The 25,362-nt window shown below is 29.7% G+C and overlaps 1 protein-coding gene across 1 annotated transcript; it reads left to right on the forward strand.

Annotated features, from left to right (window-relative positions):
• The first annotated feature begins 9,310 nt into the window (after nucleotides 1-9,310).
• LOC136979025 (galactoside alpha-(1,2)-fucosyltransferase 2-like) lies at nucleotides 9,311-17,283 on the forward strand. Its single transcript, XM_067274902.1, has 2 exons — nucleotides 9,311-9,470; nucleotides 16,357-17,283. The coding sequence occupies exons 1-2, from the start codon at nucleotides 9,311-9,313 to the stop codon at nucleotides 17,187-17,189; spliced, it is 993 nt and encodes a 330-aa protein (XP_067131003.1). The 3' UTR covers nucleotides 17,190-17,283.
• Nucleotides 17,284-25,362: the final 8,079 nt, after the last annotated feature.

Consider the following 25,362-nt stretch of genomic DNA (forward strand, 5'->3'; position numbering starts at 1 on the left):
CTTTAATTTAAATATTTAAAATATATTGGTTTTTTTTCTATTGAAGTCAGTTTATTTGTTTAATATTTTAAAACAATTATCATTCACAATTTATTTGTTCATAATTGGAAATTTCTGACTTAAGCACATCTTACAATATTTATTTTTAGTAAGTGCCATAACATTTTATTAGTGATATAACAGAATCTGTTTTGTATCAGTAGATAAAATATTCTAGTTATTAAAATTTATAATTTATGTTTTGAATTAGACATAGTTTATAAAAGAGAGTAAACTACTGTCTTTATTGATAGATGATTGAAATTTATTACTGAATTATTAATGCTAAACATTATTGAGGTGAACTAAAAGACAAGTTTGTTTATTTCTGGATTTGGATTTTTTATGTATGTATGCTATTGTAAACATTAATTGATTCAATATTTGAAATCTTAATTTTAAATTTATTCCTGTAAAAAGTATAACTTCTTTCTAATATACTAAATTGAGGATTTTAAGACTTTTTCAAACAGTACATTTTCAGAAGTGTATGAAATAAAATATAAAAATAGAACATTTAATTAAATTTAAAATTATTTTTAAGTTTTTTGACATATGTAAAAAATATTTATTAATTAAGTACAAAAATTTAAACATTCTAGTGTTAACAATTGAATTTATTATTCCATAGAATTTATAAATTATACACTATTGACATATTTTTACACATAAAATTAATTAAAACATTAAAGTATAAGTCACTTTAAAGAATTTAAACGTTTTTTTTTGTTTAAATATTATATTGCATTTCATAGAAAAACTGTTTACATTACATTATAAAAGTAATTTAGATAATTTATAAAAACAATGTGATAATATACTGCATTTTACGGATAAGACGCACTTTTTTCTTCGAAGAATTGCCTCCAAAATTCAGGTGCGTCTTATAGTCCATAGCGTCTTATAGGTATTTTTTTTTTTTAAATTGCTTAAAAATTAAGGTTCGTCTTATAGTCCGTAAAATACGGTAATGATGATGATTTATTTTGATTTGAAATAGGCTGGTAAACTTATTTTTGGTTTGTTTACATTCAAGTTTAATATATAACAATATATGTGATAGGTGTTTCCAATATAACATTAAATTTAACAATTTAAATGTTGTATTTACAGAAATAAACTCATCCTTAATAGTATTCACTTTTTCAAAATGAATATGAAGAAAATTAATTTTAAATAATACAAAAACTATTTAAATTAAAAGAAACTTGTTGAAAATATAAAAATTATTTGAGAACGTTGTAGAATTCTGATTTTTTAAATTAAATTTTTAACTTCTATAAACAAATTCTTACTCCTGATTCAATTTAATGTAAATAATATAAAGTATGTGTTTTAGAATTTTATAATGATATACAGAATTCCGTTTATCCCACTCAAACAGGAAGGGGTCCGATTTGGATGACTGAAAATCCAGGAAAATTGTTAATGATATAAATAACATAGTTTATAGACTTTTTATTTTATATTTCTGTAGTCTCCAACATAACAACCACTTTCTTTCCTTTAGACGTCATTTTCACAATGTTTATTTTATTTCACAAATGTTTGAAGATGAGTGAAACTCAATGAAACAATAGAGGTTTTAGGGTGTTGTATGAATAACTTGTGAGGATACAAACAATAAACTTATTAATTAACACATTGACTCTGTGAGAAGCACAGCATTTTTATTCAACAGGAAAGTAACAACTTTTTAAAACTGAAGATCTTAAAAGATTAGAAAAGGTTCAACAAGACATGTAAACTCAAACAATACTTCCCAGAATGCATAACAATGAACAATATATGCTGATTCATAGGAAACAAGTCTATTTTTGTTACACTCTGGCAAGAATGTAATTAGAAGTTCTTTGGTTTTTCACATTTATAGGTTTCCAAATTTGTCTACCTTTCTAAGACAGGGATTGTGTTTTTTAATCTGGATAAACTAGAAAATCCAGATTAAAAAACAGGATCCGATAAATGGGGTTTCATTGTATTGTCTTTTACTCTTTTTTTTTTTTGTTTATTAAAATTTTTATTTACAGATAAACTTGTAATTTTGCAAAAAGATATTGTTTTTTTATCATGTTGGCTTTTTTGTATGAAAATTGATCTCATTTTTTATTTTAAATATTTTATTTTGTTTTTGTTCAAACAATTTCATTCACATTTTTATCATTGTCCAGATACTGTTTTTATTTTGTAATTTGAAAGAATATAAGTGAAACATGCTATCAATTTCCCAGTTTTTCTACAGACTTTTTTGAGTTCAAATATTATTGTAATGCAAATTTTAAATGAATATTTGTGTGATTTCTTTATTCATTCTTTCTTTTAAACATTTTTCTAAGCACTATTATATTTGATAAATTTCTTTACTGAAATTTGATTTCTTTTGTGAGTCTGATTTAGAATGTATTAAATGACTTTAATCCTCTTTCTTTTAATAAAATTCTAAATTTGTTAGATTACGAGTTGTTTCATTCAGTAATTATTTATATAAAATAAACAAAAATACAAGGTATTAACATGTTATATGTAGTAATCTAATGTAGCAGTTAACATGCATAAATATAACTATTTAACTGCTTGCTTCAAAAATTTAGTATATATTATATTTTTGCAACAATTTTTCTAATTTAGCTATGTTTTCAAAAATCAGAATTTTATTTAATGTATCTGAGTCATATTGATTAACAGAATTCTTACTAAGTCATTCTGTGATTCTGGATTTATTTCTAACCAATTCCCATGTCTGATCACTTCTAGAATTCTAAATAGTTCAGTCAGCATACTAGTTTTTTGCTAAAATTTGCTAATGACATATTCTGTCCAGCAGTGGCACTAGATCTTTTATTCTGGGTGTATCATTGTTTTAGTGAGATGTGTTATCTGCACATTTAATCACAAAACAAACAAAATTTTTAAAATTTAACAATCAATTTATAAAACATATAAGTGGAAAAGGTTTAGTGGGAATATTACAATTACTTGATAAACAATCAATTCATATTTAAAGAAATCCCCTAATGGTCAGTGTAAGTAGACTGACTTGAATAAATTATTCTGTAGTGTACAGATAGCTGGGTGAGAAGATTTTAGGATGGCTGGTATCTATCCTCACTCCACTCAAGTGCCATCCATACTTCTGTTGTTTTAAACATGACTGGCCAACTTACTGACTCAAGTCACTATTCAAAGATATTTAGAACAATTCTTCACTTTGCTCTTCTAGCCAATTAATTTTTTACTTAGCATTCTGTATTATTGAACACAGTTCTATTTTTATTTTTGTTCTAATTATGAAAAAAATATAAAATTTTATTTTCATATAACCATATAGCTTAAAACTATACTAGAAGACACACAAACAGTATAAGAGAAGAATATCTTCTCTATGCATTAAGAATATTAAAGAATAATATTAAATTTTTTAGTATTCTCAATCTATTGCTAAATCATTGTAAGAGAAAACATTGAGAAAGTTAGAAATTATGTTAAGATTATATTTACACTAATTTTTTAACATGTTTTATTAATTTTGTCAAAAGTTCTGTATCATTGTTTTGATGGTTTGTTAGATGATATATAAAATTATAAAAAGAAAACAGTTTGAGAAATCATTCAGAATGGAGCCAATGATAGTTTAATTGTATTTATTTAATCTTAGAAAAACTTGTAAAAAGAATCCAAGATTAAGTTAATATAATCAAACTATCACTTTTTCCAGCTTTTTTAATATTGTGTCATTAATTAACTCATTATTATTTTAATCAGTTTAAAATTAAATGTTAATAATTTGATTTAAAACAATTAAAATTGATGAGTTTAATTGTATAGTGAACTAAGTCAATCAGTTGTATTAGTTCAGAGTTAATGAATTGGAAACTAAGCTATAATTATGTAAGTTTTCATCATAATCTGCAATCTCTTACAGTTTTCCTTTTATATTGATCAAAATCAGTGTTGATATAAGGGGTCTTCAGGGGCATAACTCCTTCCCAATGACAGAAAAAGAAATTAAAATGCATTTATTCAAATTTCAAAGTGTTATTCTCAAAAATATTTATGATAAATATAGTTTACCAGACCATCCGAAATATCAATAACGTGTGCATGTTTAAAGGATATTTATTAATTATTCAAACATTTAAAATTTTTACTGATAGACTTAATTAAGAAACTCAATTATTGGTTCATACTGTCCTAGATTTAATTACTATATAAATACTGTGATAATGCTATAAATTAATCTTTCGACTAATGATTAAGCTAAATTAACTGAAATTTGTAATTTAAATGCTAAACTATTACTGCCAAATATGTTACTTATGTCAATTACACAATATATAAAATTATACTGTTAAAAGTAGAATGAATCAAATAATGTCTGAAAAATTATTTTAATTGTTAAAGTAATAAATTTTTGAAACTTGAAAAATATCAAAAGAATTATAGTTAAAGTCCGAATTAAGATTTCATCAAAACTTAGCAGTTATTAATCAATTTTTTTGTATGAAAAAATTTAATAAAATAATAAATTCATTTAATTTGGTAATACTGTCGGATGTCATTTGAAAAATTTATTTATAATAATTTCTTAGTTTTAATTAAATTTACCACTTAAAATTAGATCCGCACTTTTCTAGTTCTTACATTCATTTCATTTATAAGTGAATCATTTTGACTGTTATTCTATTGTAAAAATATACTTGTTGGTGCTAGATACACAATGCAATTTTACATCATGATTAATTATATTAGTCAAATTTTATTGTTTCTGCAAGTTTTATAACTAATTTTAGCAGCTATGTTGTTTTATTAATAATAGAGTTGTTGACTTGAATGTGTCACCCATTGCTTGTAAGTGTATGAAATCAATTTTCAACTTATTCTTATTAATAATTGCTTTTTAATGCTGTATTTGTTAGAAAAATAATTATGTAATTTCATATTTTTTAAATAGATTCACTATTTCATAATTGTATTTTAATTAATGTTACTTTGTATAATTTTGTATGTTTAAAAGAATAATTTGTGTGTGTGTGTGTGTGTGTGTGTGTGTGTATGTATATATAACATTTTTCAAAATTTTGAAATATCAAAATAACCATCAGGTGGTATTGAAATTCATTACAAACAGTATTACTGTAACAATTAAATGTTCACATATTTGTAATTTATTTTATGTTTTTATTGATACACACAATTCTATGTATAAATTTTAAAAAAATCTTTGTCAGGATGTATTTAATTACTTTTCTGAAATTATATTTGCATAGAACTGGACTGTTTAAATTGTAATAGTTTATAGATGGAATGTTGTATATATTATGTGCCATATGCAAAATTATTCTATGCAAAATTATAAACAATGCTGAATGAAAATTTTTTGATGTCCAACTTATTGTAAATGGTGAAATATTGAGCACATTTTCTAGTAAGATTATGATTTTTTAAGAAAAAAAATTGCTATTAATCTTTTAAATTATTATTATTATTTATCATAAGATTGAAATTGAAGTTGTTCCATATTATGAAATTAGGATATTCTTTTATAAGAATATGGTAATAATAATAATAATTTATAATTCTTTTGAGTAATTGAAATTTAAAAACCTTTAATGTTTTTAGACTTTAATTGAGCATTAAGAGTTCTGCTGCTAATCAACGCTAAATTCTAGTCAGAAAATTGTTATTTTTTTTATGTTAATGACTACTGTGTGAATATTTAATGCAAACTGTGTTTTAATAGCAAACAAAAATAATGATTTCAATGTAACTTAGTATTTTTTGTAAAATCAATTTATTGTAATGTAAAACCAATTTTATTTTTATAAACTAAAAATATTTTCTCTATGTAATAACACGTGTATCAGTTCCTCTTGTGTATAAAAAACATTCTATAGTGCCTTTGTCAGTTACGTAGATAATCAATAAAAAACTTAAATACTTTGATCTATTTCTTATTTTAAATATGACGCAGAATTTTATTTTAATACGATAAATTTTTAAAAATATAAAAGTAAAATTTTATAAAGAAACTATTTATGGATATAATGTACGATCTTCATGTCCGTATATCATATATATTTATAAATCGTATTCCGTGTGGCTCTAGTGTCTGTCAATCAAAATATTTCCCATTTCACGCAACATCGAAAGAATAAGAAAAAAAAAAAAAAAACATATTGGTTCCATCGATATAATTAGTTAAATTGACTTATTGATGATCTTAATATTTATAGAAACGAGAAAATTATTAATCAAAGAACACAAATTATATTTTTATAACGGTTCATAGTTTAACAGCAGCATGGAGTTCAAGATCACGATTTATCGCTGGTGGAGTTTGTTTATTTTTTACTCCCGTCCTATGGGTTTTAGACTAAAGGCTGGTTTCCACATCATTGGAAAATACATCAGAATACTTCCCGTTCACCAAAAAAGAAAAAAGTTACGGAAAGTTGAAGTATTTTCTACTCTAGATTTCCGATCTAGAGCAGAAAATACTTCAAGTTGTCTGCTGGATCTTCCGTCGTGTTTTGACCAATAAAATATATATATATTATATGTTATAACGTAGTATGAATGTTTTATGTCTTGTTGTATCAAAGGATAATAACAGACTATTCGAAAAGGGCGATACGAAGTGAAGAATTGAAATCGTTTACAGAATACGTCAGGAAGTATCCTTTATAATAAAATAGACAGACAAAAGATATCAGTCTTAATTGGAGTCTATAAGCTACATCGACCTAATTCTTCTCCCGTTATTCTTGTATTGTGGAAATAGAACTAAACAGAAAAATAGATTCCATTCCTCTTCGTTATGTTTCTGTTTTGATAGCTTACGTCCCTTCGGATTCGACTCCGGATCTCCCAGGACACCTTAACCACCTCGTCCGTCCGGCGTTTTTTTAAAGAATTTCAGTTAAAATTATCATAACTTTAAAAAATGATAGTATTATTTCTGTTTCCTTTTCAAACTTCGATGGTCCGTAAAACAAAGAAAAATGTAAATAACAAAATGAATTTATTACCAAACGTTAGGTACAAACATGGTTACTTTTCGACATAATCACGTGAAGATTGAGGCATTTGTCATATCTGGACGAGCTTTTCCATCCCCTCCTCATAGAATGTTTCCGCCAGTGAATTGAGATGGCCTTAACGACGTTGTTTTGAAGATGGTCATTAGCCTTTAACCTTCTTCATATCTGGTAAATAACGAACATAATGTATTGTGCAGTCTACAAGTAAAAAAACATTAGTCATTTCTAAAGAAACGTTATCTCTAATTTTACATTTTAAATTCTAAATTTTGTAAAATATCTTTTGATGTCTAACTTTAATTTATTAATTATTTTTAAATAAACCGCTTATAACAGGAGTTTTCAACCTTTTTCACGTATCGACATCTTTTAAGGAGAATTTTTTTTCAACGATCCCTTCAATATTACAGTGGAACTCCGTTTATCCGGCTCAGACAGGACCGGGTCCAATCCGGAAAATTCGTTAACTACACAAATAACACAGTTTAGATGTATAGTACATTATATTTCATTTATTACACATTATATATACTTTTACAACAATATTACCCCCTCGGGTAAATTAAATTAAAATATTACCTGTAATACATCAAAATTATGAGTGTAATTACAAAATTAAAGCGATTCGTCATTCTGCATATGCAAAGCAGTTAATTCTTACCTTTGTTTTAAAACATAATAAACGGTCTACGCAGTGGGGATACATGTGCTACTTTTAATGTGCTTTAAAATATTCCTGTATTTAACAAAAAATAAAAATAACCACACAAATAATTAATAGAATTCAATTGCAATTTTTCCTATAGACTTAAAATGGGAATTTTGAAATTCAATGTACCGGTACTGTCGTAATTGTTCTTTGAAAAGAGTTATTGCGCAAGGTATAATACGTTAAGATATGTAGGTTGAATTTTTCCGGAAAAATAAGAAAAAAGGTCGGTATTTAAAAAATTTGGCAAGAGCTTTTGCCGCATTTCCAATAGCACGCGACTAGCACCTGCTCGTTTACGTTTTTACAATGAAAAATTTTTCTATTGAATTTACATGGTGATGACCCGAAATCTCCCGTCCTAGGTCGAACATTAAAATTAGGCTATAATAATGCTATAATTATCGATTATGGTACGCTCAAATTTATTATTGGAGTCTGCAAATTATGGTATAAATTGATAATTACGTTACGATTGATATTACGAAACGCAAAACAAAAATTTTTTAACACAGAAAAAAGAATAAACGAAATATTTAAACTATAAACCAAAATCGAATATGAAAAATAAAAGACTAAAATGGTAATTTATTTTATTCGTGACTATTTATGTGGGATAGAACTTTTTATGACCTTTTTTCAAGGTCGACCGGTAATTAGGCTTAGCGCTCCGTAGAGAAACCAAAGGACCAATTTTGATATACTGTACTGTATTTATTTCTGTTACCAGATTCTCGGTTATAAAGTCGGGGGTGTTCAAAATTGGCATTGAGCCAATTAAAAACATTATTCTTACAGCTGCAACTTATACTCGGGCAAGAATCTACTACTAATAAGTTAGTTCTTCGATTTTTTCGCGTATATAGTCATTCCGTACGTCTATCTTTCTTATTCCTGGTAAACCGGAGATCCGGATAAACGGGATTCTGCTGTATATATAAATATATTCAATTCAATTCAATTCCTTACTGTATGAACCTTAGTTCGTTACAAACGGGTTAAAGTATTACATAAAAACTGAAGTTAATACAATTTAACAAATCAATATAATAGCTTAGTATTACACAGTAAAACAATATATAAATATATGCAACAGCCTCCTATATAATTTAAAGCGCTCCTTCTACATTTATTTGAGAGCAAGAAAAATGCATGAAATTTTTAATATTTTATAATTTTCTAATTTACAAAGTTTTATCGACCCCTAAGAGGTCAATTAATATCAATCTCGTTGGGAACCCCTTAGCTTATACTACTAGCGTTCTCATTCTATATTATGCATCATATATAATGTTACCATGTCTACAATAGGATACACAATATCGCGTAGATGAAATTGAGTGTGCGTGTAACAATTGTTTTACCAGTACAAAATTTTTATATGCGACGGAAATTTTTTTCTACTTGAAGGGATCTATATTTAAATGAATTGAAATTAATATATTCATATTTATTAATATCGTCTATATAATACAGAACAGGTATTTATACATTGTAAAGAGCGGATGTCGTTAGTCAAAATATGATGTATTTTATATGGAATAGACGTGTGGTTCGAATAAAATTGACTTTACGCAAATGGAGTCTTCGGTTTATAGTCGTATGTGGATTGTTCTTTATGTTTTTGTTTATATATTCGTGGACTCGACTAATTAACAGTAATTACGACGAGGTCAAGAAAGGTAAAATAATTTTGCTAATTTATATATAAATGTACACGTTAGGTAAGTCGCTTGCATATTTACCAATTTAATAAATGCACAATAATTTTTAATAATTGTGCATTTATTAATAATTGTGAATTAATTAATACAATTAGGGACGTTCCGATACCGCTGATACCAATACAGTATCGATACTTTCCTTCGATACTTTTAGTCCTATACCAATACCGGTATCGGATCTGGTATTGCTACATTTTTCACAGATAAATAAGGTCCGACCGAAATTCTGAATTTATAGCCAAATCAGAAACCGAAACTATTCTTACACTATTCTCCGTTAAGTTAAACTTATATAGTGGGCTAAATATTAATTAATAACCAAAAATTAATAAATTTATTATGTCAAATTTCATTTTCATAATCTATATGCTTATTATTCAGATTACTGTTTATAAATAAATATTTAGTTAAACATCAGTACAGTAAACCTCGATTTAACAGACTAATTCGGGCGAGGAGTGTCTGTTAAAGCCGAAAGTCCGTTACATAATAAAGTGTCTTAAAAAATTGACAAATCAGTTAGTTTTACTTATGTAGACACATTTGTGTAATTAAAATTATGTACGAGAGAAGTTTAATTTTACAGAAAACTCTTTCTACGTATGGCTATTTTTGCTGATGTATATTCACCGTAGTTCTCAGTCTGTAATAAACAAGTATAAGATGTAAATCGAAATAAATAAACAAACATTGTTTTGAAAAATACACTTTAATTGAATTTAACTAAACAAATAAACAATGTTCTTAAAAGGGAAACAAACTCTGTAGTATTTGTAGAATTTGAACACAATAAATTACTTTCAATGTAAAGACACTATTTTATCTCTTTACCAATCTGTCCCTATTCGATGTAGAGTAGTACTCACATTAGTTCATTTGTAGAACTGTAGGGCTGGGGCTCCTTTTGTTCATATAAGGCATGATACCAGGCATCTGACTAACCTATGCACTGAATTCTGACCCAGATAGCCGTGATTCAATTCCTTGGAGTAACCAATAAACTATTAATTGCTGCTTTGGGGTCCATCCAGCCTTCATTGTAATGAGTACAGTACTTTCTAAACTGTAAAAACAACTGGAAGGCTACGCGTCAGACTGAACATCGACAGCCGGCATGATTTCTAGTTTCTAGATACTTTAAAACTACTCATGATACCAATATCGTTAATTTTGTGGTATATGGGCGTTCCTAAGCATAATAATTTAAACAATTTAGCACACGAATTATGTTTCTTTCGGTTGAATCGTTATTAAAACTATTATATAAACCTACACACAATTTAAGACATTTCGTTTTTACATATAACTAAATAACTAAATTTTAATTTTTAAATGAATTATCTTGAATTTAAAATAATTAAAAACTTTGCCTATACTATTTACTATTTGCATTGTTTATCTGTATACAGTAGTATTTGTGTTAATTAGACATTTTACAAATTACCTAGGCATATTACAAAATACCGAACTCATAGTATGAAATTCAGATTTAATATACGATCTACTAAATTATTTTATTGAATAATTATTGAATTCTTCTCACTCCCATTAGTCACATTTCGTAATGAAAACATCGTCATTTTGTCATATACTTAGGTGCAGGTGCACCCCAAACGTTTTTAAACGCGTGTATTTTTTCATGTAATGAATGCTCAAAAATGGTCCCCTCAGTACCTTCCTTCAAAGTACTGAAGATTGCACTGAAAATGTTAAAAATTCCAGGAAAAAAAAACTTTTTACAAAAAAAAAGCAAAATGCATGGGGTGCACCTGCACCCCGCGCGCCTAACGAAGGAAGTTTTTTTAGCGCGACCATTAGAGGGGGTGGACCCGAGTTAGTGTACTGAAAAAACGGTCATTGCTTGATATCGAATCAGTCATAATACAAATGACGAATAAGACCATAGAAGGCGTGTAAATAAGATTTTTAAGGCCAATAAACGGAAAAAAAGTGTCCCATAGACTTAGCATTGAAAGTTTGAAAAGTGGCGTTTTTGGAAATATTTATTGCTAAATCGTCCTGAAAACATGTTTATTTGTCTAAATAACGTCAGAAAATTTCTCGTTACCAAATTAGAAGTAAAAAAAACGATTAAAACAAGCGATTTTATAGCGACTGTTTACATAAGTCAAAGTGGTAGTCTGCGGGGGCGTGGCATTTCGCGGGAATTTTACCGACAATTGTTTTTACTAGTGGATGTAATAACAGACAAAGAAAGTAACCAATTACAATGTAAAAGAAGTTAACTATCGATGTTATCTGGCAATAATTCGCCTTTTTATCTCTAGTCGCTGTAGAGTTTCAGGGGGTGTACTTTTGGAAATACTGAAATATTTTTGGCCCGGGGTTTGTGACAAAGCATTTAATGATTGGAACAGTTAAAAAACACATACGGGAATACGATTCAACGATTAGATAGCAACAGACTTGTTTACAGTTTGAAAAATAGACTTTTGAAGTTGACGATTTTTTTCCTGAAAAATTCGCGAAACGTAATACTTTTTTGTTTTCGTTATAAATAAATAAAAAAGATATATTTTAAGTAGTATTGTTGATTAATACATCAGAAACACAATCCCACAAACGTCAAAAACGAAAAAATCGCGAAAAAAATTTTGATTTTTTCAGTAACACCTTTAGTCACGCGGGGTGCACGTACACCCCATGTGCCCCGCTGTGTTCAACTTCCCTGCGCGCCTAACACAGGGTTAAGCAAATTGTCAGTCTGTTTTCCTCTACCAATAGGAGCTTCTTTCTCTTGCAATCATCTTTGCTATCTGACGAAAATTTGAAATGAAGTTTACGAATGTAAAATTGTCTGTTATAAACGCATGAAGGGAAGTATAAGAGAATAGTATGCATCAGATTGAGATTTGTGTTGGAACCATTAAAAATTGGTTTATACGTAGTGATCTGCACATATGCTCTTCCTAGACAAGAGATTTCGGAAACACCCTTCACTCTCCCAGAGATTGTTTCAAAGTTGTCATCAGCTAGAGGGCAAGGTTTTAAAGTGATCCTGCAGCCTGTTAAATCCCAATACAGAACCAAAAAATGTATTATAATTTATTCAATATGCAATCCGTCTCACCTATACGAACAGTGAAATAAAAAAATCCAGTAACGAGCTGCTAAAAAATAGGTTCATGTTATTAATCATGATAAATAAAATTGTGTGCCGTCATCTATTATGAGATTTTATTATAAAATAACTTTTATATTATTGATTATTATAAAATGGCAAAAAGATTAATTTTGAGGGTAGAGATAAGTTTCATATTAAAAGGAAAATGGCAACGCTAATAACGAGTAAAGTCTTTATAATGTCCGATTTCACATGAGATATTCCACATATCTCCTTCTATCTCCCACCCCTCGACCTTTAACTAGCAAAACTTAATACCATCAATGCCTTTAACATACAAACCTACCTGCAAAATTTCAGAAAATTTCGGTAAAAGTCACAGGAGTTACTAAACTTTAATGTGGATGAACAAAATCGTACTCCCCATACATACTAGCATCCATACATACGTAAAAAAACTCCCAACTTTTTGCATTTCTCGACATTTCAAGGTTCTCTAATTCAAAAATGTAAAAAGGTTGAGGCAGGTAATTTTCTGACTTTAGGGTAAAAGAGTTTTGCTTTGATTTACGGACGGAAATGGCGACAATTTAATAAAAATTTCCAGTTTGTATCGGGACACGGTGCAGCATTAAAATTATTGACGTTGACCTCATCGTGATCCCGAGTAACCCTAAACAACGAAAAAGGAACAAATGAAGAGTGAAGGAGAGGGGGGATCGGGACCATTCGGAACGTTGATCGGAGATGCTAACCTTTTAAAAAGCCCGAAGCTCAAAGACACAGCTTTTATTTTCTCAGCGGCTTCTCCTGTCTTCCTAAAAAATTCTATTGGAATACGTGCAGCCGAAAAGTTTTTTCAAAATCGTTTCTTAGATCATCATCAGTTTACGAACTTACCAAATCTAACGGCTATCCTCTCCGAAAAATAACTGCTCTTTTGGTAGGTCGTTCTCGAGAAGACATTGTTGATATTACCTCCCATCGCCGACGGAAAAGAGAAAAAGGGAATTATCCCGCAGCCGTCGACCACCGAGAAGATCGTCACCCTATTTATCCGACTCATTTATACACCCTTGAGCAGTTATTGTGTTAGACTTTAGGAGCTCCTAAACTTTGTAAAATGTCTTTTTGTATTCCAATAAACGAGTTTTAATAGCAAACCGAGTTCTTGCCATAGTGCCCACTCCACACCCCATACACCTCCATCCTGAACGACTCCATACAATTACTTCCTTCCGCCATCCTGAACGACTACTCTCTTCCTCTAAAGGAGCGTTCTACATACGATATTGGTATGTTTTTACCCATTATATCGAGTGTATACTGTATGTAACAAGAGATACGGTCTGAGAGAATCACCCTGTATTAAACCACAATTTGTTTTAATTTCATAAAGATAGCATTCATTCTGATATATCAAAGCAAATAAATTTGTAATTTAATAATCAGATTTATAAATTTAACATTTAGATATGTACTACGTAGCTTTTCAATTAACAAGATAATGGATTAAAAGTGTGGGAAGCCTTGGTTTACGCTTTCTTTTCTCAAATTACTATAAATTGAATTAAATTATTTTAAGTATATAAGGCTTCTAAAGTATCCGTGTCTTTTCTAAAGGGAAACCGAAAGTTATCTACGTCAAGCCTCTTTAAAGTATTTTAAAGCGTATTGAAATTTTCTTTCCAAACTGGTTATATAACGGGTCTACAATTACTTGGATTAGTTTTATATAATATAGAAAGGAAATGTTAAAAATACAATTTTAATACACTCAGTATGAAAGCTTTCGGTTACATATATTAAAATGTAAATTTTTAACAGATTAATTATTATGCCTTTGTGTCCTTTCTAACTTAATTTAAATTTAATTTGTATACTAGTACTTTTTATATATTAACAGGACTTATTATACTGGAAAATATGTTTTAATTGATTTTAGTTATAATTATACCAAGAAATGTTTTATTGTTAATTGTAGAAAGTGTCGTTTAAAGGCCTGCTGAGGAGGGACGAACAAGTCCGAAACACAAGTTTAAAGTGTATGTGTTCAGGTGAACTAAATAAAAAACGTTATTTTTGATCTGTAAGACTAAATCTCTGCATCCATATTTTCCAGTATAATAAGTCCTGTTGATATATAAAAAGTACTAGTATACAAATTAAATTTAAATTTTAACAGATTAATTTAAAAAAAAAGAAAAATGAGTATATGTGACATAATCAGAAAGGATGCTATCAAAATCCAAAGAAATTCTTTAACTGTAAAATAGCTTCTTAGAGTACTTCACAAAAATTCACTGTATAAAATTTCGTCATTTATACCATTTTAGGAATCAAAACTAACAGGTACAACCAGCGTACTATTTTCCTCGAAATATTTTGACCAATTTGTGAAGGTAATTGGACAATGCATAATACAAACGATCACTTTTCCTCTCAGGATAATCATTGACCAGAATAGGGATCGTCCATAAATTACATAACTTTTATACATTTTCAATTAACACTTTAATCGTACTAAAGAACAATACATAGGACGAGATGTTGAACATTACATTTTATTAATTACATATGTAACTACAAAACTGTGGCAAATAGTACAATTCGCTATGCAACAATTCAGAAAGAAAAACAAATTTTGTTACCCAAGGATTGAGACAGAAGCCCTAACATAACGTAGCATTTTTGTAAAAACCACATTCCTATCCCTTTGCTACGCATTGTAACAATTACCTGATTATCTACCCACCCATATCTTCATTGCGTAATTTACGGACAGTCCTGTAGACATGCAATGAATATTTCTTCTTTTCTGGTGTACAAAAATTTTTATAAAGCGCATTTCAATTTTATACAATCCTATAAACTAGCAGTAATGTTCATAGTATGATTTACATTATAAGTCCATAACTAAGACCGATCGTGATCGAGCATGTCTGCAATCCTGATCAAACCAAATCTTTTTTACGTCATATTTCTTTAAGCTATTGATATTTCCTTGGTACCCACACCCAGGCTGTATTTAGATATTTATCAGTGGGAACAAGGAGGCTGATTTTTCCAACAGATAACTATGATTGATACCGATACAGTTCATACATATTGCTAATCAAGAAGGCTGGGTCTCCTCTTCCCCATTCTCCTTTATATAATACTTCTGTACTTCTCTTAATTCCAAAACCCAAAGAAATAACGAGCAATTATTGCGACATCGTTACAATGCCGGGCTGAAATTTTAAATCATATTTTTAACTTATTAAATTTGAAATATATGCTCTCCATCTCAAATTAGTAGTGTCGTGCCCCTGTACGTCGTACTTTCCTTCTAACAATAGAGTCGTACCGGTGATCTAACTCCTTTCAGGGGGAAATTATGAATTGAAATAATGTGACTTTCAATGCAAACCGGAAGTTCCAGTATAGTTAATCGGGACCTCCTGCCACTAAGTGTTCCATGGCTGGTATTGAATTTCATTTTTCTAACAATGTTATGGAGCTTAAAGAAAGACAAACGACAGTGGGAATTTATAGGTCTACAATTTTTCAAAATAAAAATAAAAATGTGGAATGAAAATGTTATATCTTCGCGGACATTATAACCTCATCACGAGTTAACCTAATCGCTCTTGTTATATCAATTGGGTAAACTCCCGCCGGCTTTGTGTATAATTATATATTTAATACAATTACCAATGTAGCTTATTTATTATAAGTTAAATTCTAAAAGATGTTTTTTGTTTTCTTTCGTTACAGATGATTTTCAAGATTCTTCTTCATTAACGATTTGTTGCAATAAAGGTAGATTAGGAAATCAAATGAGCACCTATGCTGCATTACTAGGATTGTCTGCCTTAAATAATCGTACTCCATACGCACAACATTGCAATTTTGTTTATCTTCAACCTCATTTTCTCATAACAGCTAAAGAAATTTATAATCTTCCGAATGAAACAAGGGAACATCAATTAGCTCGATTCTTACGATCCGAAGATTATCATATTCCAAATGACAAAAACGTTTTATGTGGTCACAAAAATCCAAATTCGTACACGTTTTATCACCATATTAAAGAGAAAATTAAAAAAGAGTTTCAAATTAAGACACATATTCTCAATCCTGTTCAAACGTATCTCAAATCTTTGAGAAAACATCCCACAACGATATTTGTCGGTGTTCACGTCCGACAAACCGATTATTATATTTTATTAAATAAATATCATCGAAATAAAGTAAACTTGCAATATTTTATAGAAGCAATGGAATATTTTCGGATGAAATACAGTGATGTAATTTTTCTTGTAGTTAGTGACGATCGAAAATGGTGTAAGAAGAATTTAGATATAAGCCCAGATGTGATCATAACACCAACTTCATTAAAACCTGCCTATGATATGGCTCTTTTGACCCAATGCAATCATACAATAATAACTTATGGATCATTTGGATTTTGGGGCGCTTATTTAGGTAATGGTGAGACTGTTTACTTTTCAGGATATCTGCCAAAAAATCCAAAATTCCTAAAAGACAACATCCCTCTTAATAAACAATATCCACCTGAATGGATTGGATTAGATGGTAATTTCTAATAATAACTTTTACTAGCATTTATTATACTAGCTAATTATTAATAATAGATAATGATGGAAATAAATTACGAATATAATGTGAATAAAACACGAAATGATTATAGTTAAGCCTTGAATATATGTTCAGAATTTTTATCTTAAGTAAAATGAATTTCTTAATATATTATTAATGCTATTTTTAATGGATTTTTGTTAGGTTACTTTGATTTTTATTTAATATTCATATTTAATTTGGTATAAAAACTTTGTAAACTATAATCCAGATATTCAAATATTGAATAATTTAAATTATAAATAAAATTATTTATAATTTAATATACGTTTTCTGTACAAGATAAAAACAATAAATTGACTTCTATAATGTCGTATACATATTAGATATAAACTACTAATTTCTCTACAAATGTAGCTATATTTTAATTCATATAAAATATTGATAAAAGGTTGCCGATTGCCATATTTAATACAACAAAATCAAAACAATCAAAATAATTTTGTTCCTAGATCTGCAAAATTTCAATTGCCAAAGGAAAACAGGACATTTTAGTAAATTTTTGGCAAATGTCGGGGCAATTTTAAAAAAGATGTGTCTCATACTATCTTTTAAGACTACTATTGTACTTTACTCATGATCAATGAAACCTTTTTCTTAGTTTGGGCGCTCTCTGATATCCATTAATAATATTAAAAATCCATTATTTAGGCGAATTCAAACGAATTTATCCATTTAGATCTATTATCTGTGAAACATAACATTACATACAACGGAGGCCACAGACTATAAAAATATCAGCAACGAGTTGCTTAACTTTCCCGGCAGCATTTAAAACTAGGTGTGAAGCCATCTGTTATCATATTTTATTATTAAAAACTTTTTGTATTTTTAATTATTATAAAACAGCAAAAAGCTTAATTTTGAGGATGGGGATGAGTTTTATAAAAGAAATTGCAAATGCTAATAATTAGCAAACTCGTCATTAATTCCAAGCCTACTCGACCACATTTTTCTCCCCACCCCTTCGACCTTTAACGACCAAAATTTAATAGATTGAAACCTTCTGTGAGTTCGCCGACGTTGGATGCAGATGGGGGACCTAAAATCCCACTTATCTGACACCATTTTGAGTTTGCCGACTTTCGGGGGGAAATAGTTAATCCGGTGTCAGGAAGGCTAGTGTCGTCCGGTGGTGTCGGAGACAGAGATGACAAGTGTCTTACAAAAACCCGTTTATTGTAACTGAAGAATGCTTACGTGTCGAGTTGGTTTACAACCGTTAATCTGAATCTGCGGTATTTCGTCTCGGTGCTGAGAAGCGACATATTTCCTGTTCCAAGAATGTTCCAGCTGGTCTGTCGTACCCCGGGCGGATGAGAAGGGCGTCGATGGGTAGGTGATGGTGATGTGACGTTTGGTGCGACGGATGACACGACACACTTTGCGGCCCACGACTTCTTGATTTTTCCGGAAGGAAACTGATCTTTGCGCGTTGACACACGGTGTCTTGGCTATCCGAAACGTTAATCAACCTATTGAGATGTGTCCTTGATTGTCGGGAACTATATCGATCTCCGTCTTTTTTTGGCCATTAGGATTGGTTGATCTCCCTCATACGAGCTTTCCGAGTGGCTGGTCCCTCGTTATTAAACATTAACGAGACTCTTACCTGGAGCGCGGGAGAGGTCAAACTCGAAGCTGATCTTTCAATCGGAAATGGACGACATTCCTTTTACGATTTACGACTCTGTGCCGCAGTTTTTAATATAAACAAAGGATGTCCGACTACACACATTTTTTTCTTGCCCTTTTAAACAATTAAATATTTCTCTAAATTGACTGGGTTTTTGCGACTTTCGTGACGGTTCGAACCTGTCTGGGACCTCACACTTCTAATACACAAACTTTCCTGCAAAATTTCAGAAATTTTGGACAAATAGCACAGGAGAGCTTCGAAGAGGGTGGAGGGTGAACAAAATTGTGTCCCTCACACATACTAATATGAAAACATACAAAAAAGACTCCTGAATTGTTTTGGATTTCTCGATGTTTTGAGATGCCTAAACCCAAAAAAGTAAAAAGAAACCATCCTTGTATGTATGTGTGAGTATTTTGTCGAATATTTTAGGAAGGGATAAAGAAAGAAACGAAATTTCTTAACTTGTATAAGAGGCATCGCTGTTAAATTTTAGACTACGGAACTCGAGATGGGCAACAATATTTCTACTGGAAACGGATTTAATGAAAATTTTATTCGTTATTGACATTTACAATACTGTAATTTTAAAAACTCGTCTGTATCCTGAAAATAAGCACTTTTTGCCTTTTTATAACAATTGGTAATATAAATGTTAGTTTTTAATAACATTTCGTAACATATGGCGCCACACACAATTTTATATTCAATATTTTAACTTTGAATCAGTGCCATTGTTGAAGATGTAAAAAAATACAGAATAATAAAGACTTATATGAATAAAAATATTCTTGTAATCATTCTTGTCGTCCTTTTCCAATGTGGATCATGTTTTCTGTGATTGTGAAAAGGAAGACTACGAGAATATTTTTATTCATGTATGTCTATTATTTTGTATTTTTTACAATGTCTTAAATAATATATTTCTTCCTAGATATTTTAGAATATTTTCTTTACAATACAGCCATTATGTTTTTAAACTTAAATATTTTTTAAATAGAGAGTTTATCATAATTCACCAAAATTCCTGTTTTTTTCGAATAAAAGCGATTAATATAAAGCTAATATAAAGCTAATATCAGTAATATTCTTACATAGAAAATTTACACACGTACAACAGATAAAAGGACTAGACTAGAAGAACAAAGTTAAAAAAAAAGATGTTCTTGCTGAATGGATATCCTAACAAAATAATAGAAAAGTAAATAAGAAAATGGCCCACCAGTGGCCGAGGAGGTGTATCTGAACACTGGGAGTTCGGTCGTGGGTTCGCGCTTCGCTCGAACGGACTGACCACGTAGAGTTTTCCGGTTTTTTCCACGTCTGTAAAGCGTGAATAGGGGCCAATTAACCTTTAAAAGAGACCCCAGGAAGGCATTTCTCCCCTCATAACATCGTGTATCCAGAGAAGGCAACGAAGAACCACTCTGGTACTGACATCACTTGACGCGCAAACTAATCCGTACTAGCCTGTGCCGAGTGTTCAACGACATCAGGGTAACCTGATATGGCACATGAAAAAATAAGAGAATATATAGAAAACGGATATAAGGTAAGAATTAAAATATATTTCCTTTCCTTACGTTAAAAATAACTTCGAAATTTGTAAACAAATTTTTAGAAAGTATTCTATAAAATTAGTAGCGAATTTAAAGAATTTATATTTATTAAACACGATAAAAATAAACAAAATAAGTTGGAGAAATTCGGTATCGTATATAAGATATCTTGTACATGCAAAGATAAAAGTATATTACATCGGAGAAACCGGAAGAAGATAAAGGAACATGCGACAACCAATCAATAAAAAACACCCAATCATCTTGGTTTATATATTGTAATAAGAATAATTGTACAATTAATAATGATGATAAAAATTATATTTTTAGAACATGTCGCGATCAAGAATAATGATAATAATGAAATGCTGATAGATGACATATGGAGTGACGTCATATATATGAATAAAAGTACATTGTTTCGCGATGCGGGATGATCGTAATTGTAATTGATGTAAGGTTACTAAGAAAATTTTAAAGATATGTGAATTAAAATTGTTTTCTGAGTGGTTCTCGACCTCTGGTGAACGTCAGATTGAGAGGACAAATAACAAATTTTTTATTTGCCTACAAACCCCTTTTTCGTGGTTACAGAAATAAAAACTTGCTCTTTTTAAAGCTTTTGTTATACTTAAATTTTATATCGTAGTATAATTGAAAATTATCGGACTTCCGAATGGTTTCTTTAACCTCATTTTCAAGTGCCGGAAAAGTCGAGCAAGAGCTCTTGTCAGATTTTTTTAACATGCAATTTCTGCAGTATCTTTTGTAAAGATGATGTTTCACTTTTTACATTAATTGCATATTATAAATTGTTGATTGCGATTGAGCCATTTATAAAAATCTAGCAAACAGTTGCGTAACTTTCCCCACTGTTATAAAATTTTATTTGAAAAATACTTTTATATTATTAAGCACAATAAATAAAATTTGGGTGTAGCGCCATCTGTTTTGAGATTTTTTTTATAGAGAACATTTTATATTTTTAATTACTATGAAATGGCAAAAAGCTTAATTTTGAGGATAATAATGAGTTTTTATAAAAAACAAAAACAAAAAAAATTAAATGTTAATAACGAGTAAGTCTTCATTAAGTTCGACTCCTCTCGCGATATGAAAAGTGACGACCCACTATCTCCTCATCTCCACGATCTTTATCCACCAAAAACTAATAGCATAAATACCCATCATACACAAGCTACTATGCCATATTTCGTTTCTTAATCTTCGCCCCACCCTGAGATATTAGACGAAATTATTATTTGATTATTTGGGTTTAGGCGATACAAAACGTGGAGATTTTCAACAAACTGAGGGTCAAATTTGACACGATTCGAATACCTTTTTTTTGTTATGTATACATAACAGCCGGAAAATTAAAAAAAAAAGGAGCTTTGTTTTCACTCCTGTTTGGTTTATTTCCCTTATTAAAATTCATCTTTTATCAAAATAATTATTCTTATGGTAATAACTACAAATGTCCTTTAGTGAATTTACCTCTGTTGTTTCTAAACAGTTCTCATATAATTCAAAACTTTCTCGAAGAGTTCTTTCCGTATTTTCTTCTTCAACATCTTTGTGTCTTCTTGATATTGTTCCACTTGTGGTTTTACTTAAATATTTTGGTAACCCAGGAAATATTGTACGGCGTTGGGCTTTGGAATTTTTCGCGAGTATTCTTTTACTTTATCTTTCATAATAAATACGAAGTACTTACTCATCTTTTCTGATGAACAGTTTCTCACTCCTGTAGTTGGATTTGCTACACTACAGTAATTAGGCATTTCCCTTATTAATACATATAATAATTATCTTTCCTCTGATATCTGAAGAAATGAAATTATCGTTTTATGTAATAATTATATTATTTTATTACTTAATATTGAGATTATATTTGAAATAGATTATTGCTTTCGATATTTTTTTTAGAATTAAAAACATTTCAAAGCTACCAGTTTTATTATTTTGAAACAGGTTTTAAAATATTAAAAATTATGATTAAAATAGCAATTTGTCTACGGGTCTTGCAGTATGCTTCATCGGTTTTTTTTTTCTTTTTATAAAACTCCCCATGATTATGACGTGATTCGTAAAACCAGAAAAGATCTTCACTGGATTGCGAGAAGCGTGCATAAGAAGTCTGTTATTCGCTTGTGCCAACGATAGATCTGACAGCAGGGGCGGACTGGCCATGTAGAATATGTGGAAAATTCCACACGGGCAGTATACAATTTGGGCCGTTTTTCTAAATATGTACAGTACATAATATACCGTTTTGTTCGGTTTTATTTTTAAAAAAATTCATTTATTTTTTTTCGTTAAGTAAGATAAATTTTAATTTTTAGGTGTAATATAGATATATGTGTAGCCCTTTATCGTTTTACCTGGCCCTACCAGAGGCCGAAGTTAAATTAGTCCAGCCGACCCGAATCCCTACATTGGCCGACTCGACCCAAACACAAAACATCCTAGGAGAGAAATAATCAAAACAGACAAAATTGGTCATTTATTTACGTTGCTAGAAACTATTCACCACCCCTATGAATCTTTGGAAGCAAGAGTTACTGGTTTTTCACCCAGCCAAAACGTTGATTGTAATCATAACAGATTTAATGGCCAATTATATCATTTCCTTTATTTTAGATAAGTAAAAATGTTATTCAATAATAATTTCTCTATATTCCAAACGATTTAATTAAAAATAATCTATTTTTTAGGTTCAGCTAACTAATTTTTAGTTTGCCATTCACCCACAATGGCGTTGATTGTAAATGGGCAACCTGCGGCGTCGAACAAAATATTACAAAACACTATAACGCTATATAAAATAAAAATTTAAAATACTGACATGTAGTCGTTTGTAATCGTACTAAATACCAAAAGCCCGCTTCGTACAGTACATACATTCGACGCAACTAGAGTTGGTCCTTGGGTTGGTTCATTTTTATGTCTTTAAGGGATGATAGAATTGTGTACAAATGCACATATACTTTCGTAGACTGTCCATACGCGCTTGACCCCTTTTCAAGACTAAGTGAAGTCCAAGCGAGTATATGTATGACATTCGTAAACAATTTTATTATCCTTTAACTAAAAACGCAAAAATAAATCAACCCGAGGGCCAACCCTAAATTGCAAGCACTATCTGGTAATTTAACACGACTTCACTGGACACTTCATATAGAGCTGTAAAGTTTTACCAACGCTTTGTATCGTCGTATTCACTTTTTTGGTTTTTTGCAAATTTTACTATCAATGTACTGTGGTTTATCCGAATTATAGAAAAACGTATGTTAAATATTTGAAATTTTACGGAAATAGAATCTTTAATGTGAAATTTCGAATTTTAAATATCCAAGTTAGAATTTCTGTGTAATAATAATGTTACTATTAATTTCCAAAATTGAAATTTAAAATGTTTGAACTTGAAAATTATTAATATTTTAAAAACAATTCAGACTTAGAACTGGTCAGTAATAAATACAAAAACCACTTATGAAAACGTTTTAACTTCGCATTACAGTACTTTCGATGCTGGACTGACTTTGAGGTTCGCAGGTGGTTTTGTACAATAAAAGCTCGATGACATATATCTGATATGTTACATTCGCATCAATTCCAGTATACCTGTGTTAATTTATGAATATATGAATAAATATTTGTGATTTACCGGTAAGAGATTCATTCGAGAGGTATGAAATAAGTAATTACAATTACATACTAGATACTGCATTTCAAAGCATGGAAAATCGTTTACAAAAAACCAATTACTTTATAACTACTTGGCATGATCCAAAAAATTTTTCTGAAAATATTCCTGAGAATGCGTTTCAAAAATTAAGCAGTATTTTAATGCAGTTTAATCCAGAAGCAACTCAATATTATTTCAGAATTGCAACATTTTAAATCGTCGTGGAATATTTTAAAGGAAAATGTCAGTGAAACTTTTATAAAATTAAACAAAAATGAACATTCTACTGATGATCATGTAGAAAATGATAAAGATTCGGTTTCATTTTCTTACTGCAAAGCGTGCAAAAATTGTCCTATTTGTTGTTATATTATTCGGATATAACGTGTTAAATGGTGCTTATTTTATACTTGGTCAGGCATACAAATATTTACTATCTATGTCTGTAACACAAGTGTCCTGTGAACGGAGCTTTTTTACGTTAAAATTCATTAAGATCAAGTATCTCGCAAGAAAATCTAGAAGCTTTCATGTTAATATCAACGGAGAAGGATATTTTAAATGAAATAGATTCTGATGATGTCATTAATATTATTGCTCAACAAAGCAAAATTCTAAATAAAAAATTAATGTTCTAGACTTGTGCTTATTGCAATTTTTGTCAATGTTGTATTTTGAATATACTGTATTTAAATATAAATAAAAAAAAGTCATTTTTTTTTATTTATGGGCTGGGTCGGTAATGATTTTTTGCACACAAAAATTTTAAGGCCAGTCCGCCCCTGTCTGACACCTAGCGGTACTAGCGCGAACTACATAATGCGGCTGCTATGAGTATAAAGTAGTTTGTTAGATAGAAAGTGTTCACCCTATCTAATATAGGCCATCGTCAGGTTTAATATTATAAATGTTCCAAAATGGAACGTACCGTTTTCGAATATTTTACATATTTAAAATTCAAAAAATAATTTAACTTTAAAATAAATTGAAAGAAGTGTGTATATTAAATAAATAAATAAACAAATAAAACATAGAAAACAAAGCTAAATAAAAAGAAATGATTTAAGGGTTTTTAAGTGCCATTCTTTTTTCTATTATATATTTCCACGCTGTTGGAAGCGCATTAGCATCCATAGCATTTAGGCAACGGTTTTTCATTTTACTTTTATAAATTTCCACCTTTTCCATCTCCAACGCAATGGATGGAGAGTGCACCGTTTAAATGACTTTAG

Source organism: Centruroides vittatus, unplaced genomic scaffold (genome assembly GCF_030686945.1).
Source record: "Centruroides vittatus isolate TY-2023 unplaced genomic scaffold, ASM3068694v2 contig_575, whole genome shotgun sequence".
Taxonomy (NCBI): domain Eukaryota; kingdom Metazoa; phylum Arthropoda; class Arachnida; order Scorpiones; family Buthidae; genus Centruroides; species Centruroides vittatus.

Bases quoted from the DNA above. Each gene is read 5' to 3' on its own strand.
- LOC136979025 (XM_067274902.1), top strand. From the start codon at position 9,311: ATGATGTATTTTATATGGAATAGACGTGTGGTTCGAATAAAATTGACT. The intron at 9,471-16,356 runs GTAAAATAATTT...CTTTCGTTACAG, and splicing joins TTACGACGAGGTCAAGAAAG to ATGATTTTCAAGATTCTTCT.